Genomic DNA, 22,735 nt, shown 5'->3' with positions numbered 1-22,735 from the left:
TGCAGGGCTGGGCTTTCCTGGATATCTGGGGGATTCTTCCGGTCCTATTTGGGACCAGACACTCTGTCATCCGTCCCAGGACCGGTAGAGCTGAATTTTGAGGTCTTGGGAATTTTCCCTAACTACCAGGTCTTGGCTGCCCCCTCCCCTTAACTCCTAGCCGCCCCCCCCCCCCCCCCCCGTTTCTTTCTCTTGTCCCTCCTTCTGTAATCTGACCTCATCAAGCCCTGGGAAGGCTGATCCACCGGAGCAAATCCTTCATCCAGAGGGCCAAAATCAGCTTAATTTGTAGCAATTTGAAGCAGGTCTTTGCCAGGATTTGAATATCAAATTATCCCATAGCCTAGACAGGCCTGGGAGCTTCCCCTACCCCCATCTCCCCACTGCAATATGGATGGATGTGTTCTGAGATCCATGGGGGACACTGAAGAGACCAGACTGGGCCAGAGGATGCTGATGGTATCAGGTGTGCTGGGGGAAAATGGCACCAGTCAGCCCATCCCAGGCCTGAGAAGGAGGACAGGGAGGAGACAGGAACTTCCTGATTGGGAGACTGATCCCCTTGTCAAACCTTCAGGGAACATGGACAGATTTTTCTTGTCATTTAATAATACAGTATAAAGTAATGATAATATAAGCATACAGTTTACACCATGCTCACATCGTCGTAGTTATCACTAGAGGAGCTGAAGTGGCCCGAGGGACATACATGAATTACATGCAAATATTCTGCCATCTGTCTGTTTGGTTTTTTTTTTTTTCCAAGACAGGGTTTCTCTGTGTAACCCTGGTTATCCTGGACCTCACTCTGTAGACCAGGTTGGCCTCAGAACTCACAGAGATCCTCCTGCCTCTGCCTCCTGAGTGTTCAGATTAAGTTCCTGTGCCACCACTGCTCAGCTCAAAAGACTATTTTGATGACTAGGAAAGTCTGGAAAAATCTCAGCTGGCCAATCAACAAACACCTTGCCCACCTCTCTCCAGCCCCCGGTGTCTGGGGAAGATCCGACCCTCAGTGCTACAAGCCATTTTCTTTACAGACTGATCCATGCTGGCCCTGCTTGCTCAGACTAGCCGCTACACCTCTTTGGCCCTTCTGGTTAGTCCTGTTTCCTCTGGCAACCTCCCTCTTGATTCCTGGTGTGTCCTGGGGCCTGGAAGATGTCCACACCCACCCACCACAGGGGATGCACTGCCCAGACCTGAGAACCGGAGTTGTACCTGTCTCATGGGCCTGTCATGCCTCGTGGGATGTGAAAGAGTCCTTTGTAAGCCTGTCTGTCCACCCAATAGCAAGAGGAGAAACCATCCAGATGTGGAGGTACATAATTTAATCCCAGCGCCTGGGAGGCAGAGAAGGGAGGGTTTCTGTGAGTTCAAGGACAGCCTGGTCTACATATTAAGCTCTAGGCTAGCCAGGGGTATACAATGAGACTTTGTCAAAAAAAAAAAAAAAAAAAAAAAAAAAAAGCCGGGGCCTGGAGAGATGGCTCAGCGGTTAAGAGCACTGAATGCTCTTCCGAAGGTCCTGAGTTCAAATCCCAGCAACCACATGGTGGCTCACAACCATCTGTAATGAGATCTCACGCCCTCTTCTGGAGTGTCTGAAGACAGCTACAGTGTACTTACATATAATAAATAAATAAATCTTTAAAAAAAAGCCATTCCTTGAATTCTAGTAACTCATCTTTGGAAGCAGACAGGCAAACAGAGACTAAGCAGGAAGTAGGACAAGTTCTGGGTGCTGGCTTAGTGGCCACTCTATAGTACTAAATGCTTTTCCTCCATTCTTTCATCCTCACAGAACTCTTGGAGGTGGGCACTGCTATGACGAACACCCACTTTACAGAAGAGCAAACTGAGGCACACAGAGATTTAGTAACATGCCCGGGTCATACAGGAAGCTGAGGCTTATCCCCTCTAGTCAGACTTCAACCTGTCCTCTTAGCTTCTTTCCACCGCACCATGCACCCATCTTTATTCAAAACTGTTTAGTCAGACCGATGGACAGAGTGATGGGCAGACGTCCTGAACAACTCTGACTTGTATTTAAAAATAAATAAATAAATAAATAAAATTTAAAAATCTTTTATTTATCATGTGTGAGGAACACCCAGTGGGGTCCTTGGGATGGAACTCAGGTGATCAGGATTGGTGGCAAGTGAGTGCCTTTACCTGCTGAGCCACCTTGCCAGCCAGTCGTCCATGTTTTTGAGGGTGTTGTTTTGGGAGAGCAGCAGGAGGATTTATAACCTGCAGAAGGCGGTCACAGGAGGGGGTTGATATCTTTATTTATTGAGCTGCTGGTTCTCAGGGGGGAAAAAGCCGGGGCCCCTCCCCTCAAGCAGCTCTCACAGTAGGGGGCTGAGAGCCGCTCACACAGAGGGGGCCACAGTTCTTGATGGAGGAAGTCATAGCATGGGAGATTGGGGGCGTCAGCCCAGGCTTCCTGGAGAAGGTTCACTTGAAGTGAGGGTGCAATGCTAAAAGGAAACCCCAGATTCCCTTCCCTGGGCCAGGTCCCCTGTCTGGGCCAGTCCCTCCCAGGCTAGTCCAGGCTAGTCCAGGCAATTCTTTCGCTCACCACCTACTCCAGAGAAGCAGATTCCTTGGTAGGGAGATCTGTGTACCCAACTGCCCTGTGCTCTGGGAATCCTGTATCCTAGACTGAGCAGAAATTGCTTAGGGGTGGTTCGGGGCCCATATGAGCACCGTGGATGCCTCGGGAGAATCTGGTGGTTTTCGTCCTGGCTGCCTAGAATTGAGGGCATGAATAGACCTCCAGACACGGCTCAAACCGCTTAGAAGGGAGTCATAGCAGCCACCCACCCGGTCTGTGTGCTGTCGTGGGAATCAACCTTAGGCTCTTGTCTCTGGGGTGGTCTGCCACCCACCCCTGAGCTCTTCCTACCCTGGCCCCCATGTCTGCCTTGCCCGGTGGTGGCCAGGGCAGCTTTCCTGAATAACGATGGTATTGGCTCAGATTAAGGGCAACTAACTGGCTCTTGGCTTTTCCTTTTTATATAACAACTAATCTTCTTCTAATCAGCCATTATTAAATTATATTCCGTTTTTAATTCATTCACAGATCACCGTTGGGACAGCTGGATAGATAATTGGGGAAGAGATAATTTATGTAAATGAGGAACAGCAGCAGAAGGTGGGAGAGAGGGAGACCCAGAGCCAAAAGGACCCCTTGGATGCTCAGGGTGAGGAGGGACAGCGCTGGACCCTGGATGGCTGTGATGGGGTTTCGGGCCAGTCCTTGCGGGGGGGGGGCATTACACTGAATCCTTCTAGAGAACAGGGAGCATATTACTATGGGGGGGGGTAGTTGTTTTGGGCATCTGTCCTGTTTTTTAGTGTGTCCTGAGAGGCAATAGATTGCTTTGGAGAATTCTGTTGCAGCTCCTTCTCCCCACAAGCTGTCCGTTAACCTCAGTTCTCACATCTGCAAAATGGGAGCAATACAGGACCTGTCCTGTAAGAGAGCTGGTAGTAAGGAACTCAGTTCAAAGCCAGGGGCACCCAGCACTCTTAGGAGGATTATACACACTGAATCCCAACCTTCCTCCCACACTTGACCTCAGCCCAGGAGACATCTTTGGCACATGTGATGTTGACAACCTGTATCCCTGATAAAAGCCACGTTGAGGATCCCTCTGCCAGGGGCTGGCTGAGCACCCAATATGCAGTGTCTTCTGGCTTCAGAACAGCTATTCGAAGGGGGAGTTGCTGTCTCAGTTTTACTGTGGACATGGGGTCTCTTTCCATCAGTCAGTCCTGAAATGGGAACCCAAACAAAAGTCCTGGGAGCTGCTTAGAAAGGAGAGGGAGGTAGAACACTTGTCTAGCACAGGGTAGCTCTGGGTATTTCCAGCCAGGGGTGCAGGGTAGGGTGGAGGACAAGAGAAACAGGGAGTCCAGAAGAAGGCCATTTCAGGAAGGCATGTCAGACTGCTACAGGCAGGTGAGAGAAACTGGACCTTCAGCCTTCCTGGCTCCCCCTTTTCTTCTTTTTCTTCTTCTTCTTCAATTTATTTATTGTTATATATAAGTTCACTGTAGCTGACTTCAGACATACCAGAAGAGAGTGTCAGATCTCATTACGGGTGGTTGTGAGCCACTATGTGGTTGCTGGGATTTGAACTCAGGACCTTTGAAAGAGCAGTCTGTGCTTTTAACTGCTGAGCCATCTCTCCAGCCCTTCCTGGCCCTACTTTGAGGACTGTAGAAGTGGGGCACAGGTAGTCTGCCAAAACTGAAGGGTGGGGCCTGCATGTGCCTCTGCTGGCCTGACCTGGCAAGGGGCAGACCTTGGAGTATCCCCAGAGGGAGGGAGGGGATTAAAAGAGACTAGAGAGGGTGGTCCTAGAGGGTCCATGCAGAGTAATGAGATTAGGCCCCAGGCAGAGTGAGTGAAAGTTCTTCCCATGTGGGGCCTCTGTCCTGCCCTACACTGCAGCTGTCACCATGCCTGGGAGAGAGTTACCAGCAGTCCCCTTCTCTCATGGGGGCAGGCTGGCACCCTCTGCCTCCCTAGAGCCCTTGGCATTCCTGCTAGGGTCATCTGCCAAGGGTCTGGCCTCCGAAGCTTAGCCCTCTGCCCACCCCTGACAGATGGGGCCACCCACACACTATGCTTTGTCATTGCCCTCTGCCTTGGATTCCCAGGATAGAAGGCTACGGTGATGATACTACAGACCCTCTGAGGGAGAATTTTGGAGGCAGGGAGGTCTGGAGGCAGGTCCCTGGGTTTGACAGCTGTGTGACCCTGGATAGGTTTGTTAGCCCCTTGGTTCCAACTGACAAAATGATTTTCACAAGAGAGGGCAGTGTGGGGCCTTTAGTGCCAGGCTCCACACTGCCCTCCAAAGTTGAGGTCACAGACCTGGGCCTCAATTCTTTATTTTTAAAATGTCCTTTATTAGTATATATTAATTATACAAAATAATGACTTTTATTATAAGATTCATATATCATATCATATCATATCATATCATATCATATCATATCATATCATATCATATCATATCATCATATCCACCCTCCCATTACCTCACTTGTTCCCTACCCACCGCACCATTGATCATCTTCCCAGTTAGACCTCCTCTCACTTTGACTTGGAGGGATCTTTCTTTCCTAGGCAAGGCTATGGAGGACAGAGCACAGGGAAGAGCCCGCTCTTTACTCCCTCTAGTGGTGATGGAGCGCATAGCGGGGCGCAGGCACTTCGGCTTGGGTCAGACTTAGAGCCCGGGCTGGGACAGTGGCTGGTGATGCCCGAGCCCTTCACGGGCATCCGAGGGAAAGGGTACCAGAAGCATTCCCTCTTAATCATTGCAGACATCCATCAGGAGACCGTCTTTCCTTCAACTGTATGTCGGTTAAAGAAAGCACCTCCATCAGGTGCATCTTTCTTTTGGCGCGCAGCTCAAAGTCCAGCAGAGGGAGGTGCAAACCAGCCGGGTGTGGACTGCTGATGGCAATCTGCTGAGGGCTGGAAGCATCTGGAAGAACCTGGTGCGGGAGTCAAGAACCACAGGTAAGTTAGTCCCTCTGAAACCAACGCGTTTTCCTCGTGATCCGATGACAGGCAGGGCCGGGGCTGCAGTTAACTTTTCAGTCCATTTTCAATAAACACACACACACACACACACACCCTTCTCATGTTCATCTCTCACATTTGACTCAGGGCCTATGTGCTGGCCTCCCTAGTGCTTTTACCTGAATTGAGGCTTTATTAATCTCAGTGTCTTAATTTAAATTATTCAGGAACCGATTTTTAAAAGAAATTTCAAAACATATAGCATGTACTGATTTCCTGTTATTGTTTAATATCGTGGTGTCTTTGTTATGACTAATAAGAAAAATAGAATTTCACACACACAAATAAAATACATTAGTCCTGAATAAAGTCCATGCTTTATTTAAGTTTCTGTAGTTTTATTTAATGCTCATTTTGTTTGTTTCTTCCAGAATGTGGCTTTACATTTAGTCAGCATTATCACCTGGGCTGTGATTTTATTTCCTTTCATCAAGAATTATCTTTTGAAGCCAAGTGTGGTGGCCCAAACTTTTAATTCCAGCTCTCAGGAGGCCAAAGCAGATAGAGCTTTGTGAGTTTGAGACTAGCCTGGTCTAATATTGAGTTCCAGGCAGCCAGGGCTCCACTAGAGACCCTGTCTCAAAACAAAACAAACAGAACAAAACACATTTAAAAAAAAAACCAAACAACAACAAAAATATTTTTTGAGGCAGGATCTCAAGTAGCTCGGACTGGCTTCAAATTCCTCTTATAACCGAAGATGACCTTGACCTTTGACCCCTCTGCTTCTCTAGGGACATGTTGTAGACTTTCACTATCACATCTGAAGTGATGTGGGATAGAATCTGCTTTGTGCAGGCTCTGCCAACAGAACCACATTTTCAGCTTAATTTTGTAGACGGGGGGGGGGGGGTTGGGGGGGTGGGGGGCACAAGTATACATTAAAGAGTGGGATTCTGTGTGGCTGTGACTTCACACTCTGGTCTGGAACAGTCTCAAGGGAACATTAGTTTTAAAAAGGAAGATGGAAACACTAGATCTTGTTTCCTTTACTCATGAAAAATAAAAGATATGTGTATGTGTGTGTGTGTATAATTTAAATTTTTATTATTGTTTTAAGTTACATGTGTGTGGTATGTAGAAAGATGTAAGTGCACACATGCATACAGGTGTCCGCAAAGGCCAGAGGCTGTTAAATTCCCTTGAGCTGAAGTTACATGTGGGTGTGTGCTGCTTAATGTTAGGAACTGGCAATCACAGAATTGTGTGATGTCCTCTGCAAAAGCTCTTCACCACTAATCCATCTTTTCTTTTCTTTCTTTCTTTTTTTTTTTTTCTTTTTCAGGGTCTCGTTGTGGAGCTCTGGCTGGCCTGGAACTCACTATATAGACTCAAAAAGATCTCCCTGCTTCAGCCTCTGAGCGCTAGGTCTGTGCCATAATGCCTGGCCAGTGTGCTTTTTAAATCTCTGACGGAGTGTGTGAAAGCTGGTTACTGGTTGGTTGTGGGGAAAGGAATAGTTGTCTAGGGAATGGAACGGGAGAAACACACAGGTTATTCTATATCTTTTGTATTATGGAGTTTCAAAAAACTGTAGAACCAGGCATGATAGCATTTCTTTAATCCCAGCACTCAGAAGGCAGAGGCAGGCTAATCTCTGTGAGTTCTTGGCCAGCTTAACCCTACATGGCAAGTAATAGGCCAGCCACAGATACACAGCGAGGCTCTGTCTCAAACAAAGCAAAACAATCAAACACAAAAATGGATTGTAGGGCCTAGAGATGGCCAAGTAGCTAACAGCACTTATTGATCTTCCAAACCACCAGGGCTTGAATCCCAGTACCCAGGTGGCGACCCAGCTCTGGAAGGTCCAACAGACACGTAAGTGGGACACATACACCGTGCAGGCAAAGCACTCACATACATAGAGTAAGATAAATACATCTAAAAGAAAACAACTTTATGGAGCTGGGTATGGTTTCTCCCACCTGAAATGCCAACATCCCAGAGGCTAAGGCAGGGGACTGTGGAGCCTTTGAAGCCAGTCTGAGCTATACAGTGAGTTCCAGATAACTCTGGGTTATATAGCCCTACAAAGAAATATCAAAGGCACAGGCCCCAAAGGGACTCCACAGGAAGACCAACAGAGTCAACAAACCTGGGCCCCTGGGGCTCTCAGAGACTGAACCACCAACCAAAGAAATCCACAAGCTAGACCTAGGCCTCCCTGCTCATATGTAGCAGATGTACAACTTGACCTTCATGGGGGTCCTGAACAACTGGAACAGGGGTTATCCCAAAAGCTGTTGCCGGTAGGATATGTTCTACTAACTGGTCTGCCTTGTCTGCACTCAGTGGGAGAGGAAGCACCTAGCCTACAGAGACTTCAAGTGCCAGGATGAGGGGATACGGGGGGGGGGGGGGCACTCATTCAGAGGAGAAGGGGAGGTGGGAGAGGAATTGTGGGAGGAGACCAGGAGGGCAGCAGTGATCTGGATGTAAAGTGAATAAGTAAAAAATTAATTAATTAATTAAACAAACAAACCAACTAACCCAAAGACATAAAGGAACCAAAACTATATATGTACTGGCATGTGTGTATATATGTACTGGCATGCGTGTATATATGTACTGACATGCCTGTATATGTGTACTGGCATGTGTGTATATATGTACTGGCATGCATGTATATGTGTACTGGCATGCGTGTATATATGTACTGGCATGTGTGTAAACCTTGCGCTTAGGAGGCTGAACAGGAGGACTGTGAGTTCAAGGACAGCCTAGACTATACACTGAGTCTCTGGCTAAACAAATACTGTAAACACAGCATCTATCTTGATAAACAACCCATTAAACATACCTATGGACACAAATAATATATTCACCAATTTTTTTTATATGCTATTCCTGCCAGCACACAGTAGGCACTTCCTAAGGGCCTACTGTCCCTTTCATCTCCAGGGCACAACATTAACAATTCTGTTTGCCCAGCCACCTCCCTTTCCACTGTGACCCTTGATCAGCAAGCACAATAAATGTTTGCTAGGTGACTGATTTATACCAGGGATGAGGGAACGTCTCCAAGCTTCCACAGAAGTGAAAGACAAGTGGCCTCCATCGCCCCACAAGGGAAGATGATGTCAGGTGCCAGGGTGGAGATGGTGAACATACTCGGTGTGCTGGAGTCCCAGCAGCCAAGCTCACCCTGTCCCAGGGTCAAAAGTATTCAGCTGCCAGGACCATATCAGAAATGTAATCTCAGTACCCAAGGTCTGTCCTAAGGCCTGGCTCCTTAGGCCTTGCACCTCCCACCTAAGTTGGACAGGGCCCTTTCTTCCACTTCTTTAGTTGGAGATGGGTGTTTAACTCATATGATGAGCCATGTATTGTATCAGGGCTCTTTGTGAGTGGAGAGGGACACCTGAGCCCTGGGTACCCAAAGGTGTAGAGAGATGGGGACACAGATGTAGCCAGAATACCTCAGCCTCCAGCACCTGGCATGTTGTAGAGCACCAATTCACAGTCTTCAGGGGTGTACTGAAAGCTGGGGACTGTCAGGAGCCTAGAGGTACCGACTCCATACCCTGAGCAGTTCTTAGGCGAAGCCGCTGAGTTGTGTGTGGCTCGCCTCCACTGTTACACCACTGAACACACTGACTAGTGTGGACCAGGCACTTCCCAAGGAGAGTCTCAGAGGTCTGGGAAGGCCTTGAAAAAGTCTTCTCAATTTTTAGAATGGAAAAGCAGCCCAAAGAAGTCTAAGTCATTTCCAGTGCCACAGAGTTCACATCCGCTGGGAGCCTCAACTCCCGGCCTCCTCTTGGCTCCACTCCTGCCCAGGATCTCAGGGGTCAGGGGCTGCTCTTGAGGGTTCTTCATGGCTCTCCATTCCTACTGATCCACTTCCCTAAAGTCCCACCGGACTCTGAGCTCTACATCTCCCTGTCCACTCACTCAGTTCCTCAGGAGGTCCTGGAGACCCCAGTAGTGGGGAGAGAGGTCCTTGGTGCCTCTTAGCTGTCCGCTAGCTCAGAGCTGTAGGGAGGCTGTTGCGGTGCACAGCACTGATCCTAACCAAGTTTGCCAGCCCAGCTTTTCTCATGGCTCCCACACAATGGTCTGCTTTGTGCCCACCTGCCGATAATGCTTAATTAGGCGAGGAGTTGATTAATTTGAGGTAATTGACAGCTAATTAGAAGCCTACAGGCTCATTAACTTGACATCTTGTCTTTGTGAATTGGCTGGGTACGGTCAGGTGATGGTAACCGTTGCTCCCCTCCCCAGCTCTTCCAACCCCAAAGTCTGAGGCATCACCTAGGGGAGGGCTGGGCAGATCCGGGGTTCAGGTAGGGCAGTCTCAAGATCAAGAGTAGAGGGAACTGGTACTGAAGAGTAAGGAGTCCCGAATGGAGACGTCTGCTCTGGCTCTAGGGAGGAGAGAGAACAAGAATGAAGGGCAAATGGACCCGAGAGAGAACTGGACCCTAGCAGGAGAATGGGGAAGCCCGAAGCTCACATAGTGAGAAGGGGCTGGGGAGCAGGTGAGCCTGTTGGTACTAGGGGTAGGCTTTGAAGAGAGGCCGACTTGTGGTTAAATCCCAGCTCTGCCTAGAGCTAGGAGACTCCAACTGACCTAAATGCTCTCTAAGCCCGGGGCTCGTTTGTAAAACAGGATAACAATGTCTACCTTACCTCATTTGGTTACTGTGAACAGTTCATGGGACACAGAGGCAAGGCCTAGGAAGCACCCAGTTAAATGTCACTGACTGGGCTGGCAGGATGGGTCAGTGGGTGCAAACTTGATGACCCAAGCTTGATCCCTGGAACCGGGGTGGAAGGAGAGAACTGAGTCTGGAAGGTCCCTCCCACCTGCACACTTGCACTGTGGCAAACATCTTCCTGTGCTCACTTACACATCACACACACTCACTCTCTCTCACACACACACACACACAATGAGTAAAACCTAAAGAATGTTCACTATCCTTGGCAGTGGGAAGACGTGACTGGGAGATAGTCTAAGAGGGCAGGTTGTCAGAGGCAATGGGAAGCCCCTCCCTTGGAGAACTAGTGTCACTGTGGACATTTGCATTCACAGCACAAGAGTGTTTGATGGTGTGGGGATCAGGTCTTCTTGTCGCAACCTCTTTAGGGGGCAATTTAGTGATCTATATTACAATGTATATGTAGCTTTTGACCCAAGAGTTCCCTGCTATTAACGCACTCTGAGGATTTACATGTATGCGCAAGGATTTCATTACAGCGCAGCCTGCAGAACCTTCCTGCGTATCCCAGTTGGAAAGACTGGAAATCACCCAAAAGTCCATCAGCGACTAAGTTATGGTACCTCCCCGTAGTACAGTATATTACTATTGAATATATATGAGCAGGATCCAAAATGCATTAAATAGGGGGAAAAGCCACGTATATAACAGTGTATAGTTCCCACAAGTAGCTCAGTGGATGGAGGTACAGGAAATGGGAGGCGTATTTTTGGCTTGTACTTATCACCTTTTCAAAAATCAGTTTACAATTAACCCCCCCACCCCCCATAAGCCCTAACAATACTGCTATAATGGCAGAGTAGCGCCATGAACAAGGGCGGGAACACTTGGTTTCTTCTTCTACACAGACAAACATGGTGGCCATTGGCCACGTGTGGCCATTGAACCCTTGAAATGTGGTCTTTTTTTTTTTTTTTTTTTTTTAAGAGGATGGAGAGGTGGTTCAGTGGTTAGAAGTACGTACTGCTCTTGTGAATTTGGTTCTTTTTTTTATTTATTTATTTATTTATTTATTATATGTAAGTACATTGTAGCTGTTTATTTATTATATGTAAGTACATTGTAGCTGTCTTCAGAGTTATTTATTTATTTATTATATGTAAGTACATTGTAGCTGTTTATTTATTATATGTAAGTACATTGTAGCTGTCTTCAGACACTCCAGAAGAGGGGGTCAGATCTTGTTACGGATGGTTGTGAGCCACCATGTGGTTGCTGGGATTTGAACTCTGCACCTTCGGAAGAGCAGTCGGGTGCTCTAACCCACTGAGCCATCTCACCAGCCCCCTGTGAATTTGGTTCTTAGCACCCACAATGTAGGTACTCCAGCTCCTGGGGATCTGATGCCCTCTTCTGGCCACTACAGGTATTACATCCACATGCATCATCACCCAGATACAGACATATAGACATCTTTAAATTAAAAAAAAAAAAAGAGGAGGGAGGGATGGAGGGAGGGGGAGACAGAGACAGACATGGAAAGGGAGAGAGATTTTATTTGATCACAGTTTGGAAGGTCTAAGTCCAAACAGCATGAAGCAGGATCTTACAACGTTGCCTTTTGGCTTCCTCACTTCATGGTAGGCAGACACATGTATTTCTGCTGGGGCTGAATTTTTAAATATTTACTTACTTTTAATTTAGACTTAATAGCTACCTGAGGCTAATGGTTACAAGTGTGCAGATAACATAGAAATGTGCTTAAGAGATAAACCAGCCAGTGGTCCCTCACTTCCATCTGAGGGAATTCCCAACCCAGAATAGAAGTCTCACAAGTCTGAGTTCTGGAAAGATCTGGAATGCCTAGTTTTCTTAGGAGGGAACATCTTCCTGGCTTAGATCAGTGGTTCCCAACCTTCTTGATGCTGCAACCCTTGAACATGTCATGTGTGGTGACCTCCAACCATAAAATTATTTCATGGCTATTTCATAACTGTAAGTGTGCTCCTGTTATGAATTATAACATAAATATCTGATATTTGACCCCAGGGGGTCGTTTGTGACCCACAGGCTGAGAGTCGCTGTCTTGGGAACTAAAAAGCACATTTAGACAGAGACGATGGCTCAGTGGGTAAAATGACTGTGCCACAAGCTCCAGGATCTGGGTTACGGCCCCAGAAGCCATGGGGAGCTGGGCACAGCAGTGTGCGCCTGTACTGCCAGCACACCCGGGAGCTGGACATGGGAGAATCCCAAGATGCTTTTGGGCCCGCTCCCTGAGCAAAGAAAGGCTGCAGAGATCGGCAAGGGACCCTGTCCAAACAAGGTGGAAGGCAAAGGCCAACACTGGAGATGGTCCTCACCCACGAATACATGTGTGCACACACACACACCACACAGGTGCATCACACACACACACACATGCACACACGCACACATGCATTTTGGCTTTGACATAGTAGTTACACACCTCTTTAGGTGGCTGGATCCAGGCATCCGCTCACTCAGTGACTGTGCTCTAAGTATCCTTGGTATGTCAGGCTCTGGAAAACAGTCACACACATTCAATTTTTGCTCCGGCTTCTCAGTAAGGGCTGAACACAATTGTGTTTCTCCCTCACAAGAAGCATAAAGCGTGGGCCTTTAGGTGTTTAGCGAGCGGCTCTGTGTAGTGCCAAGTCACAAGACAGGCTCGCTAGCCTGGCTCAGTTGCTGTGGAAGAGTGACAGGCAGCAGCAAAAGGACATCACCATTCTCTTCTCATTCCAAAGCTCAGGGTGGACCTGAGAGCTTTTACATCCTCTGTGGCATTGCCCCCAGGCTTCCTACGGGTCTGTCATTTGAAAGTGAAAAGCAGCAGGTTTCGCTGCTATTTTCCTTTGGAGCATCCAAGAGCCCATCAGTGCGAAGCACAGCTCACAGGCGGGCAGGTTCACAGGGCTTCATGCCCAGCTCAGGGAAGGTGTAAGCCTCAGACTCAAGCCCCCCCCCCCCCCCCCCCCCGATCCTGTGTCCTCTCTAGACAATACCCCCAGTCACAGCTGCCCTGACTGCGGGCATGTCTGCAGACTGTTACAGAACTTCAATCAGGCACAGTCCTAGTGTGTGCCCTTCTTCATACCACAGGCGCACACACAACACAAAAATGCAAGAAAAGATTTGAAAAGTTGTTCTTTTTGCTTGACACTTTTGTTTTGTTTTTTTGTTTTTTGCTTTTGCATGGATGAGGTAGCTACCAATATACCCCCCCCCCCCGCCCCCGAGACAGTGTTTCTCTGTATAGCCCTGGCTGTCCTGGAACTCACTTTGTAGACCAGGCTGGCCTTGAACTCAGAGATCCACCTGCCTCTGCCTCCTAGTGCTGGGATTAAAGGCAGCACTACCAATATTCTTGCAGCGTCTGCTGGTGGACAATTATTTCTATTGGTCATACACCTAGAAGTAGAATTAACAATGGTTGCACTAAAATTTTCCTTTTTTTAATATTTTTTTAATTATGTATTTTCCTCAATTACATTTCCAATGCTATCCCAAAAGTCCCCCATACCCTCCCCCCCCCCCCACTCCCCTACCCACCCATCCCCACTTTTTGGTCCTGGCGTTCCCCTGTACTGAGGCATATAAAATTTGCGTGTCCAATGGGCCTCTCTTTCCAGTGATGGCCTACTAGGCCATCTTTTGATACATATGCAGCTAGAGTCAAGAGCTCCGGGGTACTGGTTAGTTCATAATGTTGTTGCACCTACAGGGTTGCAGATCTCTTTAGCTCCTTGGATACTTTCTCTAGCTCCTCCATTGGGGGCCCTGTGATCCATCTAATAGCTGACTGTGAGCATCCACTTATGTGTTTGCTAGGCCCCAGCATAGTCTCACTAGAGACAGCTATTATCAGGGTCCTATCGGCACAATCTTGCTAGTGTATGCAATGGTGTCATCGTTTGGAGGCTAATTATGGGATGGATCCCCGGATATGGCAGTCTCTAGATGGTTAAAATTTTCCTTTTGATATATGGTCTCACTATGTAGTCCAAGCTGGCCTCAATCTCACCATCCTCCTGCCTCAGCCTTCTTAGGGTTAGAACAGGCTTGCATTACCATGCCTGGCTCCCAAACCCATCAAAAAGCAGAATGTGTAATCCAAGCATGTAGGAGGCAGAGGCAGCACATCTCTGTGAGTTTGAGGCCAGCCTGGTCTACATAAATAGTGAGTTCCAGGACAGCCAGGGCTATAGAGTATGACCCTGTCTCAAAGCGGGGAAAGAAAAAAAGGAGAATGTGGGTTTAAAGTAGTGTAGTCAATTATTCCATTTGAGGGATTGCCCACCATCTTAGGAAGCTGCTGGGTTTACAGCAAACGCGACGGTTAGGTACCATGATTCAGCATCAGTTGTAGAGTGATCGCCTAACATACACAAAGCCTGAGGCAGGATGCTGCACACCTGGAACTTAAGCACTCCAGAGGCTCGGGTCAAGGACCAGGAATTCCAATTAGCCTTTGCTACAAAGTTTGGGTCTTGCATATAGTACTTAAGACCTTATCTCAAAAAAAGACGAAGGAGGAGGAAGTAGAGGAGGAGAAGGGAGAAGGAGGAGGAAAGAAAGAAGCCATTTTCCCCTACAAACAGATTGCAATGGAAAGTTGGCTTCTGAGGCCTCAGGCTGGGAATTCCTTTGGACCGAGGTTTCATCAAATGCACGTGAATTCATTGTTATCACAGTTTCATGCAGACTTATTGCTCCAAATCTCTGGCATCAGGATTTTATTTGTTACTCTGAAAAGAACGTGGCTGGGAGTGGACTGGGTATGGTGGCGTAAACCTCTCAAGATTTATGTGTGTGCATGTGCATGTCTATGTAAATGAACGCAGTGGATGTGGGTGCTCACCGAGCCTAGGAGAGGGTGTCAGATCAGTTGAAGCTGCAGTTGTGTACCTCCTGATGTGGGTGCAGGGAACGGGACTCGGGTTCTCTGCAAGAGCAACAAGTGCTCTTAACTGCTGAACCGTCTCCACACTATCTGTGGATTCTAGAACAGCCAGGTCTACCGTGCTGTCTCAAAGGGGAAGGGGACATAATTTAATTGAAAAGTGACTATTATAGCTCAGGAAATAAAACTAGAGGACAGTCACACCAAACTCCACCCCAAGTGCTTACTATATATGATCAGGAAGCAGACCTAGATCTCTCTAACCATCATCTCTCTATCCATCTCTACCTCTATATCCATGATCTCTCTATCCATCTCTACCTCTCTATCCATGATCTCTATATCTATCTATCTATCTATCTATCTATCTATCTATCTATCTATCTATCTATCTATCTATCTGAAATTGTTTCTTCAAATGGGTCAAAATGGCTCCTAAGTCCCCCAAGCCCCTTGATGGTTTACGTGTAAGTAAGGTCAGGTCAGGGCTTGGTCACACCCAGCCTTGTAGAAGGATCCAGGAGCTGACACTGTCTAGTGGACAAGTAGAACCCGTGTGGCTTTCAGGTGCACAATTGGGCACACCTAGCCCCGGGTGCTGTGTTTGTCCCTGGGTCCTCGAGGCTGGATCTTCCATGTTTCCTGCACTCTTGTCCCCTTACTTAACCTTCCAACCCTGCCACCCATCTCTGCTTCACAGGCTCGCAGTCCTCCCCGCACCCAGAGGCACCTCCATCATTTCTCCTTGACGTGTCTACTTTCATTTTCCTAGGACGAATCATTTGACAATCGCCGGCCCATATTTCTAAGCTCTCTGGGTCTTGCTGTGCGATTTTCCTGTCCTCTCTGGGGTTGGTAACACCAATCATCCGCAGGTTTCATTAGCATGCTGTTTACCCCAGTCTTTCAGATCATTAATGAAGACATGAAGTGAGCCACCAATCCTCACAGCCCCCCCCCCCCCCCCCCCCCGCCTGTGCTGGAATCATTATCCTTCCTGGTGTGACAGGGTCAGAGCCAAACCAATTTGCATCAATCTTTGGTAAGATTGGAGAGTGTCGCCTGCACTACAGTCCTCCCATAGTCACAACTGCCTCAGCCATCCTCCCTTCTGGAGTGCTCCCCTCTTCCTTTGGAGGGATCATCGGATCCAGCCACCCCTCTCATCTGGCTGAAAGCCTCATAGCTATGGTAATGGCCAGGCAGGACTCAGAGCTACACAAGTCCGCCATGTTGCTCTCTTTGTGACTTGACCTTTTTGGTAAACACATTCTGGCAGAGGAGGGGAGCAGATGTGGCCACCTTAGGATTTACTATTCTCATCTTGTCATCTGTTTCTACTGATGTATGGGTCAAACCTCCTCAGGATCCCCCAGAGCCTACCCAGGTGTCGGGGCTTGATGCCCCAGGTTGGGGTTGGCTGTTATGTCTCAGGACAAGGCCTAGTCTTCCTGCTTCTTTCCTGTCTTTTCCACCAGACACCTCATCTTGCAGAGACCTGAGTTGGAGTCCCAGGACCCATGTAAAAATCCAGGCCTAGCGGGGCATGCCTGCAGTCTCAGCACTAGGAAGGTGGGGACAAGATTCCTCAGGCTTGGAGAAGCAATGGAGAAAGACATCCAACAGTGCTCTCTGACCTATGCACAGGCAGACATGATCACGTGCACACACACACACACACACACACACACACACACACACTCTCTCTCTCTCACTCACTCAAAGGTGGAGGCAAAGCAACAGTGGCAGATGGGGCAGGAGGCTAGGATGAATGAAGAGCTCTGGGGTTTGCTTCCCTCTGAGCCACCCCATATTCTGTAGACTATTTCTGGCTCTGGGCTGGCTCACATGCTCATCACTCTTCTAACTTGATTCTTCCCTGCTGTTCCTTTGTGTGGAGTTAAGAGCTCAGGCCGCTGTCCCTGAGGCTTGGCTGCATCCAGGAAGGCACCAGGATGTGACCTTCAGCCTCATTTGACCTGAGACCTCAGGCTGGTCAGGCCAGGCTGCTCTCTGAGGGTGGAGGCTGAGGCCCCAGTGGGGCCTGTTAAGCCCTGAGAAGGGAATGAGAACCTGACCAAGCTCATACCTGGAAAAGCACCCGGAGCACTGTGGAGGGGTATGGAGCAAGGACCAGGGACATAGAATAAAGCAGGAAATGCATTCCAGGGTAGTGACCTGAATAACATCGATGCTCAGAAACTACCAGGAGGAAAAGCTGTGCCATGGTGATTTGGCATCATGGGAAGCCAGTGCCAGCTCAGAACCCTGCCAAGGTCATGGAAAATACTTCCCTCCAAGTGGTTCTCAGCATTGTCTGCTGAGTCAACCACTGCATTTCCCAAGTACCCTTGCTAGCCAGAGGTTACTTCACAAAGTGGAGGCTGCGGGGGAGGGGTGGAGATGGTACTCGGCACTAATTACTCCAAGGCTACCGTATTTTTCCTGAAAGTGTCAATAATTTTAACAAATGTGAGCAGGAAAAAAAAAAGGCACCAAGTCCTCGTTTAGTGGCCCTGTCAGGTAGCCATACAACGGTAAGATATGCCCTGCACTGATTCCCACATGGGGCAAGGACACACCTCACGACTCCAGCAAATTCCAGAAGTGTTATTTGCTACAGTGGGAGACTTAGCACATTTGGACTTAACATTTGTTACCATGGTGTCTCACACAGGGATGGTGGAAAAACAGTCACTCTGAGACTTTTGGCGCCTTTGATTCTATATAATTGAGCACTTTCTGGTTACGGGAGGTCACTCCCAACAATATCACATGTAGATCAAAATGAAGATGGAGAAATTCTGTTTAGAACTTGAGTTTCAGATACCCCAGGAAACTCTCCTTACATCCTTTGACCCTGGCTATGATTAAGTTTATCACTGTATCACCCCAAGTGTTCCTGTTGGAAATGGGTTGCAATCCTGGAGGAATCAGAATGTCCTTTATCTACCAGCCAACCTTCTGAGTCACACAGAATACAGCCAGTTATGCGTGGGCAAATAGGCTACGTGTGTGTGTGTGTGTGTGTGTGTGTGTGTGTGTATGTGTGTGTGTGTTTAAAGAGATCATCCAAGAGAGACTGGGGTCAGTCCACAGGGGAAGAGGCAGACATGAAGGTGACAGGGTTCAAACGTAAGCGAGCTGAGGAATGGAGCCTCTGGCAGGCCATGTGCTCGTCGAGGGTAGACTCTCACTCAGGCTCTGTGTAAATTCTCTTTGACATGGTGGTAAGAACCTCACTGCAGGTCTGGGTATGGAGGTCTGGGTGTCGTACCTCAGTCACCGTGGTACCGCAGTCACCATGCTGCAGGCCATGCAAGGAGTGAGGGCTGGAGGTAAGGAAACAGAGCGGGCTTCCAGGAAGGTCAGAGCTCCAGTACTTCAGACTCTGGCTCCAGGGATGGAGCCTAGGCTGTGCCAGTGCAGTTCTGCTCTGCTCCACAGCCTGTGCCTTTTGGGCTTTGGGAAACCTCTCACGAGTTGCTTTGTTTAGAGACCGTGTTCCCCATCCCTCCTCCCTGCATCTGTCCCCTGGTTAGAGTTGTATGAAGCGGAAGACAATCTGGGGCTTATTAGTGTCCCAGGGAGACATGTAACTGTGCTGCTGGGACCCAAACAGCAAGAGTCTTAGCAGCAAACTCCAGCCGAGAAAGGACTGAGGGATTGTCTCACCTAATTACAGGGAATGGCTCTCTTTGTATTTGTGATTCGGTACGGTTGTCAGATCGCTTTTGATCGCTTTTCTCCATTTGCTGGCTCAGGCCATGCTGGAATTGTGCTAATTAGAGGAGAAATGGACAGAGTGATCCTGTCAACCCTGGTTACTGGTGGGGGACAAAGCAGAATATTATTCTAAGGCAATGTTTTGTAAGAGCCCTTCTCCTGCTCTCATTAGGAGGAAGAGGCCCCAGGAGGGGAAGTTCCGAATGCTTGGCCTGGCTAATGGAGCATTGGGGTGTTCTTGTGCTAATTAACAGGCTCTGCCAGCACTCCAGCCAACCAGGGGACTCGCAGTTGCACTTGGTATCTCCTGAAGTCTCCAACTGTCCCTGGTCTAAAACAAAATCTACCAGACAAAAGGTGGGAAGGTCAATGGCCTTTTCAGACATAGGGGCACACTTCCAAAGTGGCAAAGGTCTAAACAGATATGAACAGCCAGTTAGACCTAGTCAGAACTCAGGGCTGAACTTGGGAGACTTTGCTTGCCCATTCAACGAGCTGCTGGAATCCTAGGTGTCTTGGAGGATAGAAAAGAGAACGTGGGCTCGTGCTTGGAGATAAAGGCAGGCCAAGTTCAACCTGTTAGGACACTGCTGATTTGACTCCCAGGAGCCAACTACTTTGGCCTACCTGGCCCCGTCCAACCCGCAGTCCATCTTCCTGCAATGCCTTGATGCTGGGGGGTGTTTTGCTGCCCTGATTTGAGTGAACCCACAGATTAACTGAGGTGTGAGGCGGACGGTATGTGATCAGTCACAGGAGTGCCACACTTGAGTGCAGAGGAATGGTGGGGGCGACTCCAGCAGGGCCATCAGGGCTTCTAGGAAGAACAATGGGCAAGATGGTAGGTGGGACGTGGGCTTGTTACTGCAGTTGTGCTTTTGATAAGCATGCAGCTTGGCCCTTCAAGGAAAACCTGGGCCTCCTATACAAGGGACATATTTATTATAGAGACACAACATTATACACAAAGTATTCTCTAACATTATAAAATACATATACATACTATACATTAGTTTATATTATCAATATAAAAATACACTATTAACATTTCTAAGGATGACAATACAAAAACAATAAATAGCACAAGTCTAAAACATCTACTTACATTAATTAAGTGCTGGTGAATAGGATGATAGGAGGAGGAGGTGTAGCAGATCAAAACACCAACTCCTGGCTTCCTATTATAGACTTGCTTTAGTTTGGGGGAGCTAGCTCAGTATTCTCCACAGACTTTTCAATTTCCCCAAACTCTGAAAAGTGCCTGATGTCATCAACTCTCAAAAACAGAGTGAAGAAGGACAACTGACATTATGGCATTGTTCCCACCATGAGTACACACTCACTTTAACTGCATTCAGTGAGATTAAAAAATGTCAATTATAGAATTAAATTTAAAACCAATTGGCCCTTGTAGGGAGTACCCCAGCAGAATATATTTCTTCTCATATTCATATTTTATGGTATATATTTCACTGCCTTTTCCTTTCAAAAAGTAAAATTGTGTTGATCAGAACCATTAATGAGGGGGAAAATCCAACATCAATTCTAGCATTAAACACAAATGTCAAAAACAGTCAAGGGACCTGCTGTGGACCCCAAGAGTACTGTGCCCTAACAGAGACAAGACCACAAACTTGACCACACTTTTCCTGTGTCCACACTCCCAGTGGACGATGGCCACAGAGCTTTTCTTTCTACAATGTTCAAGGAACCTGCTGTACTCTTCAAAATGTGAGAGACTAGGTCTAATCGATTTTACCCAGGGGCAAGATTTTCAGAATTTAGCAGACATATGCAATTTGGAAAAAAAAAAAAAATAGGCGAGAGTTGTAGTTAAGCCAAGACACTTTCATGGGGTGTGTTCTTATCACATAAGCAAAGCATCTGATAAGCGGCTGAGAGGAGGAAGGAGGGGACAAATGCCACTACCACTGGCTAGCACACCAGTCAATCAGGCTTCCTTGTCTTCAGTCATGTGGGGACTCTCACAACCGTGCCTGCCCACTTTTTTACTTACAAATATAACAGACTACCCAGAGTTCCTTCTGTTACCTTCTTCCTGGTCTGGAGGTCTAGGATTCAAAGTGGCACAGCATGGGCCGTTCACTCTACAGCTAATCCCAGGAAAGTCACTGCAAGAGGTCCTCTTGTCTGGACTCAGACCTGCGAGTGGGACTGGAGGTGGGGACGGGACAGTCCTGAGAGCAGGAGTGTCGTTGGAGGTATAGACTTAAAAAAGCAGATGTGCATTTCAACAAGATTCTAATGTTTCCTCTAGAATGGAAGTCATAGAATCAATAGGTCTTGCAGAGTTCACAGGTCAGGATGCAGAGTCTGGTCCAGAACATAGTTGGTCTCTGACGTCCTCATCATGAATGCTTAAGAGATCAAGTACAACGCAACAGAACCCATTCAACCAACAAGTCACTACTGACTTTGCCATTACAGAATCAAAGGAACTCTACCATCCTGGGGCTCCTGGAAAATACCTTTCAGAATGACAGGACCTCTGTGTTACCAATAGCCAGAGCTACGAAGCCGACTCAGTAAACAGCAATGCTCCTTGGTTACAACAATCTCTCCTCTTGATACCGAATATCCTCAGAGGCGCAGGGTGCCGGGGCAGGGGAGGAGGGCAGTCCTGAAGCTCAGCCTCCAGGCTTTTCCCAAGAGAGCACGTGGTGGGCATCAGGGTCGTATTTAGAAGGAAGCTTGGTTACAGTCTTCAGGACACCAGTCCATGAGCAGTTGCTACTTCTTGGGCTTTTCTAGAATGTTCAAGAATTTTCCCCTTGTCATCTCTCTGGCTGCAATCACAAAGTAAACAAAATATCAATGAAAATCTAAAATAGAAAAAAGGGATCACAGGAAGATTTAAGTTAAAAATGCAGACTGGAACAAGAGACCCACTTTCCCAAAGCTACAGTCTGACTTTCTCACCTTTGTCGCGTGTGCCTGCACTTATAAATATATATGTTAATATAAAAAAAGGCATATTGGTAATTAGATCAATTGGTATACGCTTAAATCAACTGTATGCCAAACTGCTACCCTAACAAATTCAATCTACTCCTGTCAATTAAAACTAGACAGCGAATATAAAGTTGGCAACTGTATAAGGTACAGGTGAACTGGGAAAGGCTATCTGCTATCCTTACAAAAATCACCAGGGATTCCCAGTAAGGGTACGAGTTCCTTTATTTCTCTGTCTCTCGATTCTACTCCCCATGTCTACTATCTTATGAGGTTTGTTCTGGGAGGCTCAAATCCAACCAAGATTACAATCTTCTCTGGACTGTTGGTCTCTGCACATTCAAAATCAGTGATCATACCCTCTCCTTGGAGCAGTGGGAGGCCCTGTGTGCTGTAATATAACAGGGTTTATATTCCCTCCGTGCAGTTCTTCCCGGGATGTGTAATAAAGCAGTTTATAGAGCTTTGGTCTTCTCTCCCTTGACATTGTCAGTCCGTAGGTATTTAATATAGCCAGGCAAGGTTTATGTGTCTTGCTCTGCCTTTCAGCACCATCAATCTTTGAAACCTAGTTACTGCTAGGTTTATTCAGCCACTTTCCTAGATGTAAGGCTCCAAAGTAAAAGTAAAACCTTCCCCAATTACACGAGGGGCTCTCACTCTAGAAGCCCCCTATTATAGTTCTGCCAAGCAAAATTTCAGTAAGCATGTGTAATGCATCCCCCTGCTCCCCCATCACCCCATCTTCATTCCACAAAGTCATCATTTTAGATCTTAAATGTAGTTAACAGTTCTGAAAGTTTCTGATGGCTAGGCTGGGAAGCAAGAAGTCTT

The 22,735-nt window shown here is 47.6% G+C and overlaps 1 protein-coding gene and 1 long non-coding RNA gene across 2 annotated transcripts in view; both read right to left on the bottom strand.

Moving 5' to 3' along the window:
- Window positions 1-4,909: 4,909 nt before the first annotated feature.
- LOC115487945 lies at window positions 4,910-13,251 on the bottom strand. The gene is made up of 2 exons (XR_003950097.1): window positions 9,866-13,251; window positions 4,910-5,520 (listed from the first exon to the last, which is right to left on the bottom strand). It is a non-coding gene; the product is annotated as an uncharacterized LOC115487945 (long non-coding RNA).
- A 6,640-nt stretch (window positions 13,252-19,891) lies between these two features.
- Lin52 (lin-52 homolog (C. elegans)) overlaps window positions 19,892-22,735 on the bottom strand; it is an 80,026-nt gene continuing 77,182 nt past the window's right edge. Inside the window, exon 6 of the mRNA NM_173756.4 lies at window positions 19,892-21,735. Coding sequence (NP_776117.1) covers window positions 21,680-21,735 — 56 coding nt within the window. The 3' untranslated portion in view covers window positions 19,892-21,679. The remainder of the gene's footprint in view (window positions 21,736-22,735) is intronic.

Source organism: Mus musculus, chromosome 12 (assembly GCF_000001635.26).
Source record: "Mus musculus strain C57BL/6J chromosome 12, GRCm38.p6 C57BL/6J".
Lineage (NCBI taxonomy): Eukaryota > Metazoa > Chordata > Mammalia > Rodentia > Muridae > Mus > Mus musculus.
Note: the sequence above shows the minus strand (reverse complement) of the source record. Positions and strands in the feature narration are given on the sequence as shown.